This window comes from Pseudophryne corroboree, chromosome 2, assembly GCF_028390025.1.
Source record: "Pseudophryne corroboree isolate aPseCor3 chromosome 2, aPseCor3.hap2, whole genome shotgun sequence".
Classification (NCBI taxonomy): domain Eukaryota; kingdom Metazoa; phylum Chordata; class Amphibia; order Anura; family Myobatrachidae; genus Pseudophryne; species Pseudophryne corroboree.
In genome coordinates this window covers 209,989,064-210,006,145 of record NC_086445.1, presented here as the reverse complement: position 1 = coordinate 210,006,145, position 17,082 = coordinate 209,989,064, and the positions used below count along the sequence as shown (strand labels likewise).

At 43.6% G+C, this 17,082-nt stretch overlaps 1 protein-coding gene across 2 annotated transcripts in view; it reads right to left on the bottom strand.

Annotated features, from left to right (window-relative positions):
• Nucleotides 1-153: 153 nt before the first annotated feature.
• Nucleotides 154-17,082, bottom strand: part of GALNT6 (polypeptide N-acetylgalactosaminyltransferase 6) — a 116,819-nt gene continuing 99,890 nt past the window's right edge. For both annotated transcript variants that reach the window (XM_063952271.1, XM_063952270.1), the window contains exons 7-11: nucleotides 16,033-16,233; nucleotides 13,249-13,380; nucleotides 7,310-7,411; nucleotides 3,355-3,513; nucleotides 154-2,319 (exon numbers count right to left, since the gene is read on the bottom strand). In XM_063952271.1, the coding sequence (XP_063808341.1) occupies nucleotides 2,206-2,319; nucleotides 3,355-3,513; nucleotides 7,310-7,411; nucleotides 13,249-13,380; nucleotides 16,033-16,233 (708 nt within the window). In that variant the 3' untranslated portion in view covers nucleotides 154-2,205. The remainder of the gene's footprint in view (nucleotides 2,320-3,354; nucleotides 3,514-7,309; nucleotides 7,412-13,248; nucleotides 13,381-16,032; nucleotides 16,234-17,082) is intronic.

Sequence of the window (17,082 nt, the reverse complement as noted above, 5' to 3'; positions counted from 1 at the left end):
GACAACAGAATCATACAAATATGTCACTCATAAAAGTGATCCTTCTGCTGCTAATATATAGATAGAAAAAGGAAAACAGATTTGTATTAAATTCACAGTTATAAGATTACACCCATAACATAAAAATAAACACACACATACAAAATACAACAATTATCTTTAGCACAATGGTAAAGGGCATTTATTTAAACTAACAGACCAGAATTGTAACCATTTGCCACAATACTGTACTTTTAACATTTTGTACACAATGATTTAAAAATTATAAATACACAAAATTATCTCGGACATTCTGCCCACTTGGCAGAAGCCTAATTTAGGCACAGCCTTTACTGACAAATTAATTGATCAAGTCACAGTGATTTAGTCTTGTGTTTAACCACCATCCTCATTAAAGAGGAAACAAAACAACCCTTCATCCTAAAACACAGTAAAAAAACAAAAAAACAAACAAGAAAAAACAAACAAAAAGAAAAAAAAACATTAAAAACAAGACAAATTAAAACTGCAATGTATTATTTTTTCTTGTCCCAAGGCACTGCTTTCCTACTTTGGGATGTATGTCAGCTGTAGTAAGGAGATATGCTATAATAAAATGATTGGGCATTTGTCACATACACACAGTGAATGGCAGTCATTTTGTCAGCTAGTCCAACAGTCTTGAAATTGCATCACATCAATTCATTAGGAAACGGTGAACTCACTGAGGCACTGTATGGGGGGGTCAAGGGCGAGTTGGTGTAGAAACACTGGCAATGGCACTGTACTTTGCCCCCCTTGCGGCCTGATCTTGCCCCAGACTTGCAGATTTGTGTACGTGTACTGCAGAACAAAATCAGCTAATCCGGAGGAACCGCAAGTGCTGAAAACAGATGCACTTACGCCATGAGGGCACTCATGGCTAAAAAGAATGACCTCTATGACCTAATATTTATAACTAGTGAATTGGTAGGCTGCAACCCCATGAACATTGGTTTAGTCCACAAACCGAATGCCTCCTATATGTGTACTGTATACAATAGGTGCACTTCAGAGCAATCACAGCTTATTGACAGATTTGTTTAAAACGAAATCACTTCAGGGAACTTCCCTATATGAGGTTTCCTATAAAAACATTAGTTTTATGTTGCGGTTTTCATATGTTATATACACACATACTGTAGAGTTGGACCAGATAACACAAATACAGACTTGCAGGGGGATTTTCAAAAAGTCAGCAGATACAAATGTCTAGAAGGGTTTCATCTGTCCCAGAGACTGCCAGTTTTATAACCCTGCACTATTAAATATAAGGTACTAAAAATAAATCCTGGCGACTCATAAAGTGGCTTTTTAAAGTGAAAGAGACCAACATTTTTTTGGTGGCAAATATAGACGGATTCCTCACAGCACTTCTCAGCAATTTCTTGTTTGTAGAAGTGGTTTTGCAGCATCCTTGTGGTTAGATTGTATGCTCATCCTGCAGATATAATTGTGCACTGAAGGCACCAATGCCATTTCATCTGAGAAGGACCGTTTCTAAAACATCCAAGGTAGAGATGGTATAGTCCAATGTGGAACTCCTCCACTCCACAGTGCATTCACAGGAACATATTGATATGCTCTAGAACAGACATATCCCACGTGTAGCCTATCAGCTGCTGTGAAAGTAACGTTAATTAGAAACTTTCATGATCTGTGTTGTTGTTGCACCAACTGCAAAGATACATGGTGGCCCTCAGTCTGCCCTAAATAGTAACCATCAGCACTTGAACATTGCTACATATAAACCGTAGCAGCCCTTCATGTCACAGAGAAAGCTCATCAATGCTCCAGTTTTAGGATAGAAGTAACAATGGTATGATGTACACTTGTAGTGTAATGTTGGAGCACAGCTAGTGCAAATCAAACTGGTCCAAATCTCAACATACAGTATCATTAAACCATCAAGTTCATCCTAACGCTCACATTTTCTAATTTTGGGGCTTAGTTCAGAGTTCATCTTTAGTCACGAAAATATTTTTGGAAATCGTGTTCATTTGGTTATCGGCTCTTTCTTGAAGGCACGGTTGTAAAATGTAAACGTTTCAGTGGAAGACATAAAAAAATTAAAGGTTTCCTCGGTGGAAGTAACCTAAAGATGTGGTTATTTTCATCTTGAGATTCCAGTAGTTTGAAATGCACTGAAGAGATGGAGCCCTCAATTGCAGTTATTGTCAACGGGGATTAGCTGAATCCCCAACGCTGGTGTACATCTCCTTGATTGCACTCTGTAGTGGCTGGATGTTCTCCTCGAGATGTTAAACACAAATTAGAACCAATGCTTTTCAGTAAACGATCCTGGGTGGAAAAAAAATAAAAGTAACAAATTGTCACAGGTTTCATGTGAAAGGATTAAATACACCTGCTTTGTGATCAATGCCAGTTTAAGGTCCATATGGGCCTGGAGCTGAAATTTATGAAGGGCCTATTGTGTGATAAGCACTGCAGGGGTGCGACTACTAATTTGTGGGTTTGGTCCGCACAGGGAGTGTGGTCTGTGGTGTAGGATGTGGGAAGCACAATAGAGAGTATAGCTACTGCCTACCATCAACCTCCTCAATCTCTCTCCCCTCTTTGTATATTTGAAATATGCACCATCCTGTTATATTACTGAGCGATGAATAACATATATATATAAGGGAGCTTGTCCCTGCGATTGTGTAACAGATGAGCTGATCGCATTAGCAGTCAACTCCACTTCTATTTTTGTTTCCGCAGTGTTACTGTGCTTGTGCGGTCTGCTGGCAACACAAGTGTGGCACCCATTCTGCAGTAACTTGCAGGGGTCCTGTAATAATTTGTATTGCCTGATGAGTTCCCACAGGAAAATAGTCTGAGATCCCCCGTTCTACACCATTGCAATGTGGTCCCATCTCGCCCAAAACTCGTGGAATTTTGGATGCAGCCCTATGAGTCTGCTAGACTCAATATTGGATTGGGATCTAATCGGATATCAGGGCCTTTAGTAAATGCAGTTGTATGACAACCACATTAGACTTGGTGTGTGGTCGTTGCCCAACCTCCGGGAACTGTCTGGTTGTGTCTTTTAACCATCTGGCTACCTGGATCGGCTGGTGGTTGGCCAGCTTTACATACTGTATAAATAAACAGTATTTTTATATTATGTTATTTTAATACTTCCATTCTGGTGATGCTTTTATTGTGAGAATATTATGGTTCGATGTACTCTGCCCTTTAAAGATTTTACAGCCACAACAATTACAAAGAATTTGGTCAAATAAACGTTAAGAAATCTGTACATGTATCATGCTAGCTGATACCCTCAGTACCTTCTGCAGGTGCATACTCTGAGGAGGAGGTGGTATACTGTACCTTTGTAAACTCCCACTCTTCATTTCCAGGAACCATTGTCCCTTTTCCCTTGTACTGGCACTCTCTGAGTTCCACCTGGCCTGGGCCATATTTGGAACTCAAGCACAGTTGCTTTCCTATATTATGACGGAGTTCCTTTTGTGTGGTATATTCAAAGTACTGCAAAACACAAACATTGCACTCATTTATGTTCCGGAAAATCCACGTGGCAAAAATTTAAATGTTGAAAGGACAAGAACCATGAAATAAATAGTTAGGATTTCTTTTGTCAAATGAAAGCTTTTGAAATTTTTTGTTTACAATCATTCAATAATTACTTGTTGGTTATACTTCTAGTAGTCTGTAGGTGTCACTGTTGTCAAAAAAATAATATAAATTTACAGCATTTATTCGTAAATATATTGTGTGACACATAATATGCACAGCTCCTTACAGCAAATATGAAAACAAATTAGTAAGATACTCAAATGTAATTAAAAAAAACAAAACCTTCCAAAATGTGGTTGAACAAATTCTGCGAATCTGGTCATAGAGAAAGAGCTAGACTGACTACATGCAGAGCAATTGGGGCTCTAGTCCCCGAGCTTGAAAACCCTCCGGTTTCACCAAAACTGTTGTTGTTCACCTAACACCCTCTATATAGTGTGACAGTGTGCCACCTGCTGTTCAGTGGTTTGCTCCGCAGCCTAACGCTTGAACAAGCATTTCTTGTAAACAATCAGTGCAAGGTTACCTCAGCCTGTACATGCATGAGATGGATGGTAACAGAGTGTCTGGGAGACTCCTGAAATAGTGAGCAATCTCCCAGACTTCTGAGAGTGTCAGGCAATCTTCCACAACACTGGCTACCTTGGAGAAATGGTAAGCAGAGCAATGAGTGATATTTACTAGGGGTGTGCACTGGGCCATTTTTGGGGTTTTGTGTATTGCAGGCATGTCCAAACTGCGGCCCTCCAGCTGTTGTGAAACTACATATCCCAGCATGCCCTGACACAGTTTTGCTGTCAGAGAATGCTAAAGCTGTGTCAGGGCATGCTGGGATGTGTAGTTTCTCAACAGCTGGAGGGCCGCAGTTTGGACATGCCTGGTGTATTGGTTTTGGATCTGGATTGGTTTTGCCAAAACCACCCTTGCCGGTTTTGGTTTTGGATCTGGATTTTTTTTTAAATATAATCAAAACAGCTAAAATAACAGAATTTGGGGGTGTTTTTGTTCCTATAGTATTGGTATTATTAACCTCAATAACATTCAATTCCACTCATTTCCAGACTATTCCGAACACCTCACAGCTCAAAATATTGTTTCTATCCAGTTTAGGCCAAAAGGTTGCACCAAGGTAGCTGGACGGAGCAGCAGCTGGGAGGACAAAATATTTAAAAAAATAATGTATTTTAAAAAAAAGACGCATAAGGCAAGGCTCAAGATTTCAGTTCACAAAAAGATAATTAAGACAAATAAGAAAAAAAGAGACAATATTTTAGATTTAATTGATTTATTTTAATTTAATTACAATTTATTTAATTTCATTTATTTATAATCAAATTATTTCCTCAAAGATATCTTTGATATGCAGAAAGTTCACTATATGAGTGTGGAGAGTTTATTTATATTAATTTAATTTCAATTTATATAATTTATAATTATTAATAATATTAATTACAATGTGGTGGTAAGAAGAGTTATGAAAATAGGACAATAAGTTATAATAAGAATATGAGCCACAGACACCACACCCTGAAATGGACGGAGCACGCCTTGGATGTATTCTGGGAGGAAACAGCACAAAGTATATAAAAAAAAATGTCTTTTATTTTGGGTGGACCTAGATGGACGGAGCAGCTGCAGTCCCTGGATGTATACTGGGCTGACACAGTACAAAATATTAATTTCAATCAAAATATATATATTATTTTTTATATCACAAACTGCAGGTACAGTGTCGTACAAATGAATCAGAAATATATATAATAATTACACACTGCGGTTAACTACACCGACAGTGCCGCACAATGCATTTATGAGTGGGAATTAATATACTGCGGTCTGACCAGCATTGTCGCAGTACTTATGAAAATAAAATAAAAATTGTATAGGACACTGTGGTACAGCACAAACAAAACATTTTTCTTTTATAATTATAATTTTAGGCTTTTTGTTTTTAGATTTTATTATTTTAATTTTACACTGGGGCAGAGCCCCTGGATGGAGGGACAGATCACCTCTTTCAGATACAGCTGACAGAGCACCCCTTTCAAATACATAATAGAGATATATTTTTGGCTTTGGATCACACACACAGATATATAGCAGTAATGTATGGCGATACACAGCCTTTTATAGACAGAGCACACCTGGTCCTATACATACACAGCCACAGTATGCTACTATGCAGAGCCCTAACACAGTGACAGCACACCCAAATCAACTCTCCTGCAAAACAACCCCTCTGCTCTCTCCTGCCCCCTCTGCTCTCTCCTGCCCCCCTCTGCTCTCTCCTGCCCCCCTCCCCTCTGCTCTCTCCTGCCCCCCTCTGCTCTCTCCTCCTGCCCCCCTCTGCTCTCTCCTCCTGCCCCCCTCTGCTCTCTCCTCCTGCCCCCCTCTGCTCTCTGCGGTGAGGGGTAGTGGGGGGGGGGGGGTGTTAAAAGAGGAGGAGAAGAGGGGAGGCATGGGCGAAGGAGGTCGGTAAGAGACAAAAAACAATACAAAACATGGAACACGAAAAAAGTGGACAGGGGTGTGGGATTGAGTGGGTATGTAGGTGACAGTGCCGGGAGGGTAGGGGGAAGGGAAAGAGGTGGGTGCACACTATACAATATATAAATTAAGCAAGTAAGGATATAGCATGTTGGCATATGATTGATTGTATATTGGGGGTCATTCCGAGTTGTTCGCTCGGTAAAAATCTTCGCATCGCAGCGATTTTCCGCTTAATCCGCATGCGCAATGTCCGCACTGCGACTGCGCCAAGTAAATTTGCTATGCACTTAGGAATTTTACTCACGGCATTTTCATCGTTCTGGCGATCGTAATGTGATTGACAGGAAATGGGTGTTACTGGGCGGAAACAGGCCGTTTTATGGGCGTGTGGGAAAAAACGCTACCGTTTCCCGAAAAAACGCAGGAGTGGCTGGAGAAACGGGGGAGTGTCTGGGCGAACGCTGGGTGTGTTTGTGACGTCAAACCAGGAACGACAAGCAGTGAAATGATCGCAGATGCCGAGTAAGTCTGAAGCAACTCAGAAACTGCTACGAGGTGTGTAATCGCAATATTGCGAATACATCGTTCGCAATTTTAAGATGCTAAGATTCACTCCCAGTAGGCGGCGGCTTAGCATGAGCAAATCTGCTAAAATTCACTTGCGAGCGAACAACTCGGAATGACCCCCATTGTTACATCACCGCATCGCTGGTACCTAGATTAAAGGGCCCTACAGACTCGGCGATCAGCCACCGAGCTGCCCGACCGCAGATACGGCAGACGGGCGACCCGGTGGCGGGGGGGAGTGAAGTTTCTTCACTCCCCCGTCACCCGGCTCCATAACAGTGCATGCAAATATGGACGAGATTGTCCATATTGACCTGCATGCACAAGCGACGGGGCACCAACGATGAATGAGCGTGGGGCCGCGCATCGTTCATCGTTGCTGCCTCCACACTGAGCGAGAACGAGAACATTCATATCGTTTAGTTCTATCGCCCAGTGTGTAGGGCCCTTAAAAGGGGTCTGTTTATTTATATAACATAATTCAATAGCAAAAACACGTTAAAACAAAACGGTCACCCATCCTGCCATAAGAATTAGAGAAATGTTTGAGAACCACATTTTCACTTAAGTAATTATTAATAGAGACCAGCAAATCACTCCTTATATATCTCCTTTCCCCCTCTATATGCAGAAGCCTGGGGTCACATCACAGATAGAACCAGATACATTTACTTTTGTCAGATGTGTGTACCTGGTTTCCTCCCATTCCATGACAGGGATACATGATAAGTGGCTTCCCTCCATGGTTGTTTTCACCAACATCCAGGCAGTTCTGGGATCCTTCATTTTTAATCTAGAAGACAGAGTTCAGTATTAGGAAAATAAAACATAGATTTAAGCTGCTCCAGAATTAGTGCTGTAACTAAACCGCAGTTCCCCATTCTACACTGAAGGGAGCTGTAAACAGTGCACAGAAAAGAATGGTTTGGTCTCTTTACCTTCATTTCGTTACCCAAAAGTGTTTCACAGATGAATCGTTTATTCTGGGTCACAGATTTGCCCCTTTATTATGAACAGTTTTCTAGTGCTTTTTAGGAGCTCCCTCGTCCAAGAACAGTCTGAATTCTTCAGGACACTGAGTCAACAAAGTGGCAAAAACATTCTATAGAGATTCGAAACATTCCTGACGTGTTCTATTTGACTGAGGTTTGTCACCGTGGAGGCCACTGGAGTACACCGAATCCACTGTCATGTTTGTTTAACCAGCTTGAGAGGATGCGTTACTTTGTGACGGCTATGGTTCAATAGACCTACAGTAAGAAGGTCTACAATCAGTAGGTCAACAGTGAAAAGGTCGACATGGACAAAAGTCGACATGGTCATTAGGTCACCCTATGAAAGGTCGACACTGGAAAATATCGACATGGGAAATGGTCAACAAAGAAAAAGGTTGACACAACATTTTTGCATTTCTTAGTGTTGTTTCCACCGTCTGTGGACCCCCATTAGTGCATCGCTTCACAGCCCATGCTCCAGGCAAGGTGCCTCGCTGCACTCAGCACAGGTTACTATTCCCAATAGTAGTCCACATGGATGGTAAAGTATGAAAGAAAATGTAAAAAAACTCAAGTCAACCATGTGTGTGTCGATGATTGGCATGTTGACCATTTGAACCTGACGACCATAAGCACTATCGACCTTTCATAGGTTGACCTATTCACCATGTCAACCTAATGCACGGCTACCATTTTGGGGTCGACCTATTGGCTGTCTAACTAGACTTTGTAGAGCTATAGACCGCATACCCTTTGTGACATGCGTTACCCTGATGATGGGTAGACTGTGTCCATAAAGGAATACACATGGTCAGTAACAACTCAGGTAGACTGTAGGATTTAAATGGTGAAAAATTATTATTATAGCTCCTAGTGTGCGCTGAGAATCATCCCCTACACCATTACAGCACCACAAGCCTGAACTGCTGATATAAGACAAGCCGGATCCACAGATCATTATAACTACACCGAATTCTGACCATAAAACCTGAATGTTGCAGCTGAAATATAGAGAATGGTGGACTAGGGTCCATGGTTTCCAAAACTAATAGGAATACAGTGCATTCGGAAAGTATTCACAGTGCTTCACATTTTCCACATTTTGCTATGTTACAGCTCTATTCCAAAATGGAATAAATTCATTTTTCCCCTCAAAATTCTACAGACAATACCCCATAATGACAATGTGAATTTTTATTTTTTTATTTTTGCAAATTTATGAAAAATTAAAAAAAACGAAGAAATCACATGTACATAAGTATTCACAGCCTTTGCCATGAACCTCAAAATTGAGCTCAGGTGCATCCTGTTCCCACTGATCATCCTTAAGATGTTCCTACAGCTGAATAGGAGTCCATCTGCGGTAAATTCAGTTGATTGGACATTGCACACACCTGTCTATATAAGGTCCCACACTGGACAGTGCATGTCTGAGTACAAACCAAGCATGAAGTCAAAGGAATTGTTTGTAGACCTCTGAGACAGGATTGTCTTGAGGCACAAATCTGGAGAAGGGTACAGAAAAATATCTGCTGCTTTAAAAGTCCCAATGAGCACAGTGGCCTCCATCATCCGTAAATGGAAGACGTTCGGAACCACCAGGACTCTTCCTAGAGCTGTCTGGCCATTTAAACTGAGTGATCGGGGGAGAAGGGCCCTAGTCAGGGAGGTGACTAAGAACACGATGGTCACTCTGTAAGAGCTACAGCTTTCCTCTGTGGAGAGTGGAGAACCTTCCAGAAGGACAACCATCTCTGCAGCAATTCACCAATCAGGCCTGTATGGTAGAGTGGTCAGACAGAAGCCACTCCTTAGTAAAAAGCATACGGCAGCCCACCTGGAGTTTGCCAAAATGCACCTGAAGGACTCTTAGACCATGAGAAACAAAATTCTCTGGTCTGATGAGACAAAGATTGAACTCTTTGGCATGAATGCCAGGTGTCATGTTTGGAGGAAACCAGGCACCGCTCATCACCAGGCCAATACCATCCCTACAGTGAAGCATGGTGGTGGCAGCATCATGCTGTGGGGATGATTTTCAGTGGCAGGAACTGGGAGACTAGTCAGGATAGAGGGAAAGATGAATGCAGCAATGTACAGAGACACCCTGGATGAAAACCCGCTCAAGAGCGCTCTTGACCTCACACTGGGGCGACAGTTCATCTTTCAGCAGGACAACAACCCTAAGCACACAGCCAAGATAGCAAAGGAGTGGTTTCAGGACAACTCTGTGAATGTCCTTGAGTGACCCAGCCAGAGCCCAGACTTGAATCTGATTGAACATCTCTGGAGAGATCTGAAAATGGCTGTGCACCGACGCTTTCCATCCAACCTGATGAAGCTTTAGAGGTGCCAAGCTTGTGGCATCATATTCAGAAAGACTTGAGGTTGTAATTGCTGCCAAATGTGCATCAACAAAGTATTGAGCAAAGGCTGTGAATACTTACAGTATGTACATGTGATTTCTTAGTTTTTTATTTTTCAATAAATTTGCAAAACTCTCAAAAAACCTTTCTTCACGTTGTCATTATGGGGTATTGTGTGTAGAATTTTGAGGGGAAAAAAGAATTTATTCCATCTTGGAATACGGCTGTAACATAACAAAATGTGGAAAAAGTGAAGAGCTGTGAATACTTTTCCGGATGCCCTGTAGAATGCAGTGTGATTTTCTGTGCTTTCAGAAATGCCCTTTTGCATACCACTGGAGTAACGCATTTTTGAGTTATTGTCACCTTAGTGTCCAGTTTGAACTAATCTGACCATTCACCTCTGACCTCTTTCAGTAAACATGCGTGTTTTCGCACAGAACTATTGTGTATGAAAAGCTAAGATATCAGTACTGTCTGAGATATTAAAAGCACCACATATTGGACCAAAAATTATCCAAAGGTCAAAGTCAATTCAATCACTTTTGTTCCCCATTCTGGTGTTTACAGGGGTGTATTAATGTCCAGTGGGCCCCTCTGCATCTTGCCTTGTGCAGGCAATCAGGTTTCCCCTCCTCCACAGTAGCAATTTTCCAGTGATATTTGGGAAGATGGCACATGTGCACAAGAAAGCATAGGCTTTGCTTTCACAGCAGGATGCCATCTTTCTGAATAGGTCACTAGGAAGATGGTGTCGTGGAAAAGGAGAGACCCGATTGCTGGATCAACCGGAGTATACTCTGGGTGCAAGTCGCATAATGCCTACTTCCTAATGAATTGGGCAGGATCGGGAGAGTAATTCTGGGAATTGTGTGTCTGTATGGAAGGGGAGGGGGAGGGGCGCAATATGCCGGGTTGTGTAATTTCAGCCCCCTCCATAAACCTGCAATTCATGCCATCTTGAGGAGAAAGACAAAGAGGCAGACGTACTAAAACTCCACTTATCATGGCGATAAAGGCGCTCCTGGTTTGCCTGATACCACTGTGAAGCAGGATGTGGCTGCCGCAGAAAGTTACTAATAACAGACCCGCTGAAGAGAATGACAGCGCCAGTACCCCCTCGGTGGCGTCAGGCAGCAGGGAGGCGACAGTGGAGTGACTCACCGCTTTCCGTCTCTCTTTGAGCTGTTGTAGCAGTAGTGAGATTTTAACAGCTGGCTAAAGTGACAGAGCCCACTACCTGCTTCTCCAGCAGATACCAGCAGCTACAGGGGGAGCTATCAGCGCTGGAGAAGACTCCCGACGGTAAGTGACCCTTCCTTTTAGTAACACCTGGAACACTTAGTGCTGCCATAGGCGCCTGTGGCAATTCTAATGACCCAAGTGCAGCCTGCTGTACAAGAATTTTCTCTGCATTCTTTATTCAACCCCCTATATCTCTCTTTAGTACACGGACCCCAAAGTTGGCACTCCATTTTTGAAATATATAACCTGCGTCGGTGCCCTCCTAGAAACGGATCCGTAGATTCAAATAATGTATAAATGGCAAAAGGCGGCTTGTAAGAAAGACTCAGACTCCCAGAGTTTTCAGGTCAGGATCTGAAAATCTGGGAGTCTGAGTCTTTCTTACAAGCCGTCTGAGTGCCGCCTTTTGCTATATATATATATATATATATATATATATATATATATATATATATATATATATATATATACACACACACACACACACACATATACATATATATATATATATATATATATATATATATATACACATACACACACACACACCGTATGTGTGTATGTGGATAGACAGACAGATGCGTTTGGCATCTACATGGCGGATTTACTTATTTAAGGTATGTTTTATGTATTTGTCTGATGAAAAAGCCATATCAAAATAGGCACTGAAACATTACTGTATATGCCACCGTGAGTACCATTATTTATCCTGGGAGTTTCGCACCTACTGGAGACATAGTGGTTAATTCAGAGTTGATCGCAGCAGCAAGTTTGTTAGCAGTTGGGCAAAACCATGGGGGTCATTCCGAGTTGTTCGCTCGTTGCCGATTTTCGCTACATTGCGATTAGTCGCTTACTGCGCATGCACAAGGTTCGCAGAGCGCATGCGCTTAGTTATTTTACACAAAAGTTAGGTATTTTACTCACGGCATAACAAGGTTTATTCATCGTTCTGGTGATCGTACTGTGATTGACAGGAAGTGGGTGTTTCTGGGCGGAAACTTGCCGTTTTCTGGGCGTGTGCGAAAAAACGCTGGCGTTTCTGGGAAAAACGCGGGAGTGTCTGAAGAAACGGGGGAGTGTCTGGGCGAACGCTGGGTGTGTTTGTGACGTCAAACCAGGAACGAAACTGACTGAACTGATCGCAATGTATGAGTAAGTCTCGAGCTACTCAGAAACTGCTAAAAAATTTCTATTCGCAATTCTGCTAATCTTTCGTTCGCAATTCTGCTATGCTAAGATACACTCCCAGAGGGCGGCGGCTTAGCGTGTGCAATGCTGCTAAAAGCAGCTAGCGAGCGAACAACTCTGAATGAGGGCCCATGTGCACTGCAGGGGGGGGGGGGGGGGCAGATATAACATGTGGAGAGAGAGTTAGATTTGGTTAGGTTATATTGTTTCTGTGCAGGGTAAATACTGGCTGCTTTATTTTTACGCTGCAATTTAGATTTCAGTTTGAACACCCCCCACCCAAATCTAACTCTCTCTGCACATGTTATATCTGCCCCCCCCCTGCAGTGCACATGGTTTTGCCCAACTGCTAACAAATTCGCTGCTGCGATCAACTCTGAAGTATCCCCCATGTTGCATTTATTGCGAGAGCACCAGGTCAGTACACACACACACACACACACACACACACACACACACACACACACACACACACACAATCTTCTTGGTTTAGGAAATGACAAGTGACCCCTAATGGGATGTAGTCATGTGACCGACAGTCAGGAGACTGACGGTCACAATAACTCCCCCTGCATCCCGAACCCCCAAAATACCGACACTCGGCATGCCAACTAGAAGGGGCTATTCCCACTCGTGGGTGTCCACAACACCCATACAGTGGGAATAGAACCTGTGGCGAGCGCCACCGAGCCCGCAAGGGGCTTTGTTGCGCTGACCCCGCAGCCGGCATTCTGCGGCCAGGATTCCAGCATTAGGATGCTGACCACTGGGATCCCGCATGCCAGTAATGCAGCCTCAACCCCCCAAAACTACATAATAATTCTGCTACTTACTGCACCATAATAGGTTGGCGAGAGATCAGGGATAAACATTTCCGGGTAAATAGTCTGAAGATACCACGTAAAGTTTTTACACTTCAAGTCTTCTTTTAATTTCATCCTGGGAGAAATGTCCCCAAAGTTGTTCTGTAACCAGAAATGTGTAAAATGGTCAATAAAAGAAAAAACACAATTCTGCAACATTATTAGCTCAAGCTGTGTGTTAGTTTCACTTCTCTTGATGGTAAATTTGTGGTGAATGGAAAATCTACAACAAAACATTTGCATGTCACTTTATCAGTAAGTCTCACATCCTTTCATTTATATCCGAAATTCACACCAGCATTTCCCAGAAGTATTTATCTAACAGAATTATTTTATTTCTAGTCTGCTATCCAAAGCAATGGTTAAAGGGGCACTCAGAGTTTATATGACTTTTTTCACTGCTTAATCTGTCTGTTCACTGATCTAATATATAATGGGCAGGATGTACTAAAGGAAAAAAGCGGTAAAACCCCCATTTTCGGGGGTTATATCGCATTTTTGTATGTACTAACCCCCGTCCGCCGCGTTTTCGCCCCTGATGGTATCACCATCCCCTATAGAAGCCTATGGGCTTCTTATCACCGGCCGCCGCAACCCGCCACCCTTGACACCAACCCCCCTCCCCCCGGAATATCTTCTTCCAGGCAGCCATGGTCCCGGAAACCAAACTCCTCCGCCCCCTATCAACACAGCCAGAGGTCCTTCCGGATGCAGGGAGGAGGAGGCGCACCGGACAGCCTGCTGTCTGCTTCCCAGCAGGTGAGCAGATGGAGACTCCAGGGATGTGATGGAGACCCCCCCGCACACCACCTCACAGGTATCGCGGGGGGCCTCCGGCACCGCATTGCGATGTTAATTGCATATGTTAGTACATATGTGATCAACATCGCTGTGATGAGCGGCAATGTATGTTAATACATCCCACCCAATGCCCTTAAATTCTGTCTTCCAGCTGCACAATAGAAACACATTCTGCCCATACTTGCCTACCCTCCAAAATGGCCAGAAGGCTCCCAAAAATAGTGTGGCGCTCCCGTGCACCCCTCAGTATATAGTAGGGGGTGCAGTGTACATAGGGAGTGTGTGTGTGTGTGTGTGTGTGTGTGTGTGTCCCCCAAACGGAGGTCTGTCGGATGCCCTCCAGTGGCGGCACCACAGAGGTGACTATATTAAAAAAAAAAAATCTGCAGCTCTCTCCCCACTGCCTATCTATCCCTAACACTCCCCAGTCCCTATGTACCCCTCCCCCTCTCTCCCCTATGACCTATATGCCCCTACCCCCTCTCGTGAGGCATGTGCCTAGGGGCGGCACACCAGATCTCTCCCCCCATAAGTGTGCGCATGGGGGGTGCCTGCTTTGCACAGGCACACCCTAATGTCCAGCACCCCCCCTTTGCCGCATGCCAGCATGGATGGCCGGCCAATGGTACACAGCAGCGTACAGTGCACGCTGTGAGGGTGCCATCTCAATCTGGCTCCCTCGCTGACATTGGCCGCCCCTGCTGACATTAACAGTACTGTGATTCCGCTGCCCACGCACCCACCGCATGCTGACTACCAACTGCTTCTTTGACACTTGGGCTGACCAGAGGAGAAGATTCATGTGGCACTGGCCCCACTCCCATTAGCGCTTCATCTGGCTTTCACGCTGCCGTCATAGGAAGTAGAGCGTCCCGTCTGCAGAGGAGCTGACATCGCTACATGACAGACCCCCCTTCCTTCCCACACAACACGCATGAATATGTGAAGCAGAGGCAGCAGAGTGGGTCCATGTTCGACTGCGTTCTTAGGTAAGTTAATATAGCACCTCAGCATTATGAAATGTGTATGACCCCTTGCTAAAATTAAGCCCTGCCAATTTGATGAGGGGAGGCGCATGCCTGTGCTTTACTTTGTACTATTTGTGTCCCTCCTGGGGGACATGGTGGCCTGTCTGGATGGGAGAGGGGAAGTCCTCAGCGGCGCTCCCCTACTCACCGTCTCATCGCGTCCCCTCCGTTCCCCCCCACCACCACCACCATCGCAGATCCCCAGAATGCCCCTAACACAAAGGCACCCCCCTTCCCCCCTTCATCGTGGCACCTCCGAACCCGCTCATCACTTCCACTAAGGGGCATCTCTAACCCCATCTAAAAAACTCTGACCGCCCACCCCTCCTCCCCCTCCTCCTCTCTGTCAACACTGCATTTTAATTTGCCCTGCTGGGTATCTTGAATGAGCTCATATATGTATAATTTAAATTACTTAATCCTGTAATTTAGTCTCTGGCCACACATTATTTTGTAAACTATTTTTATTTATTTATTTGTGTGTGGGGGGGGGGGGGGGGCAATTATGATGTGCCTAGGGACGGCCAGACCCCTAAACCTGCCTCAGTCCCCAGTCCCTATGTGCCACAAACCTCCTGCCCTCTTTCTTTCTTCCCCCAGTCCCCATCTGTCTCTACCCCCACTCTCACTCCCCAGATCAGTATTATTAATTTTAGCAGCAACAGGGTAACATCTCCCTGCAGTATCATTTTCACTTTGAGCTGTGTCAGCTTTCAGCACACAAAGGAAACATTTGGTCTGCGTGGCGGCCTCTAGTGGCCACCAGCGCACATAACAACAGTGGTGATGAGCAGACTTGGTTTTTATTATATAGGATTAAATTAGTAAATGCTAAATGTTACGTTTTGTCCTTGCATGATACTGTAATAGTAATGGACATTGTGTAACAATAGGTACAATGTATAAAGCATCTCTTGGTACTTACCTCTCGCACCATTTTTGCGGCTTGCTGATTCCTTCGGTAGTAGATCTCCTTATAGCGGTCCATCCAGACCTCAGCCAGACGCACCTGGTTTCTAGTGATCACCTGTGTACCCTTGGGGAAGGTATGGGGACTTTTTGTGCGGAACACATGACCAACTACTGAGCAAGGTATGATCTCCAGCTGCCCACCGCATTGCCAGACCTATGAAGAGATTATGTATACAGTAAATCCCAGACTGCAATAGTGATTGTCTCTGTTAGAATTAAAGTTTACCTGTCCTTTTAAAAAGGCCATAGAAGCATGAATAAAGGACACGGTTTTATCTACAGGCTTTTCTTACCAAAACCTACAGTATCTGAATACGTCTTTCTCTACAAGTGTATGCTCAACATAAAGTACTGTAAAACAGCTTGTACCAGTCACTTAAATGGTTTTGCCTTGTAAGTGATTGCCCCTTTAAAAAAAAAGAAAGAAAAAAAAAAAAAAAAAGAGTTCGGCCGGCATCCCTTTATGTATGCCCTTTACTGGTTAGACTAAAGATACATACTTCCCAACAGTGGGAGAATACAACTTGTAATAGGAGTACATGACCGCATCATTTTGTGCGTGGCTACACCCCCAGTGGGTGCTTTTATAACTGTGCTGTCTCTCACAATGGTGGTACCTGTTGCCACTACATGTTGCAGTGGGACAACTGAGAACCCCACTAAAGTGTGAAGAATGCCAAGATGGTATAACATCAGGACAGACCTCCAAAATAGTGACAGTCCTGCCATTTACTGGACAGCTGGGAGGTATATTACTGACAGCATGGTAACATAGGTTACATAGTTTGTGAGGTTGGAAAAAAAAAAAAAAAACATCCGTCTGTCGAGTTCAACCTATCTGTGTTCTCCTACTCTGTATTATTTTCAGGATTAATTTTATCTGTTGATAAAGTCAGCCGTTGTTGTTGTATTCCCTCATTTTATTATAACTATAGTACGTGAACTATCCACCATAACCCTGTATATTCTTATCCATTAGGAATTTATGTAGGCCATTCTTAAA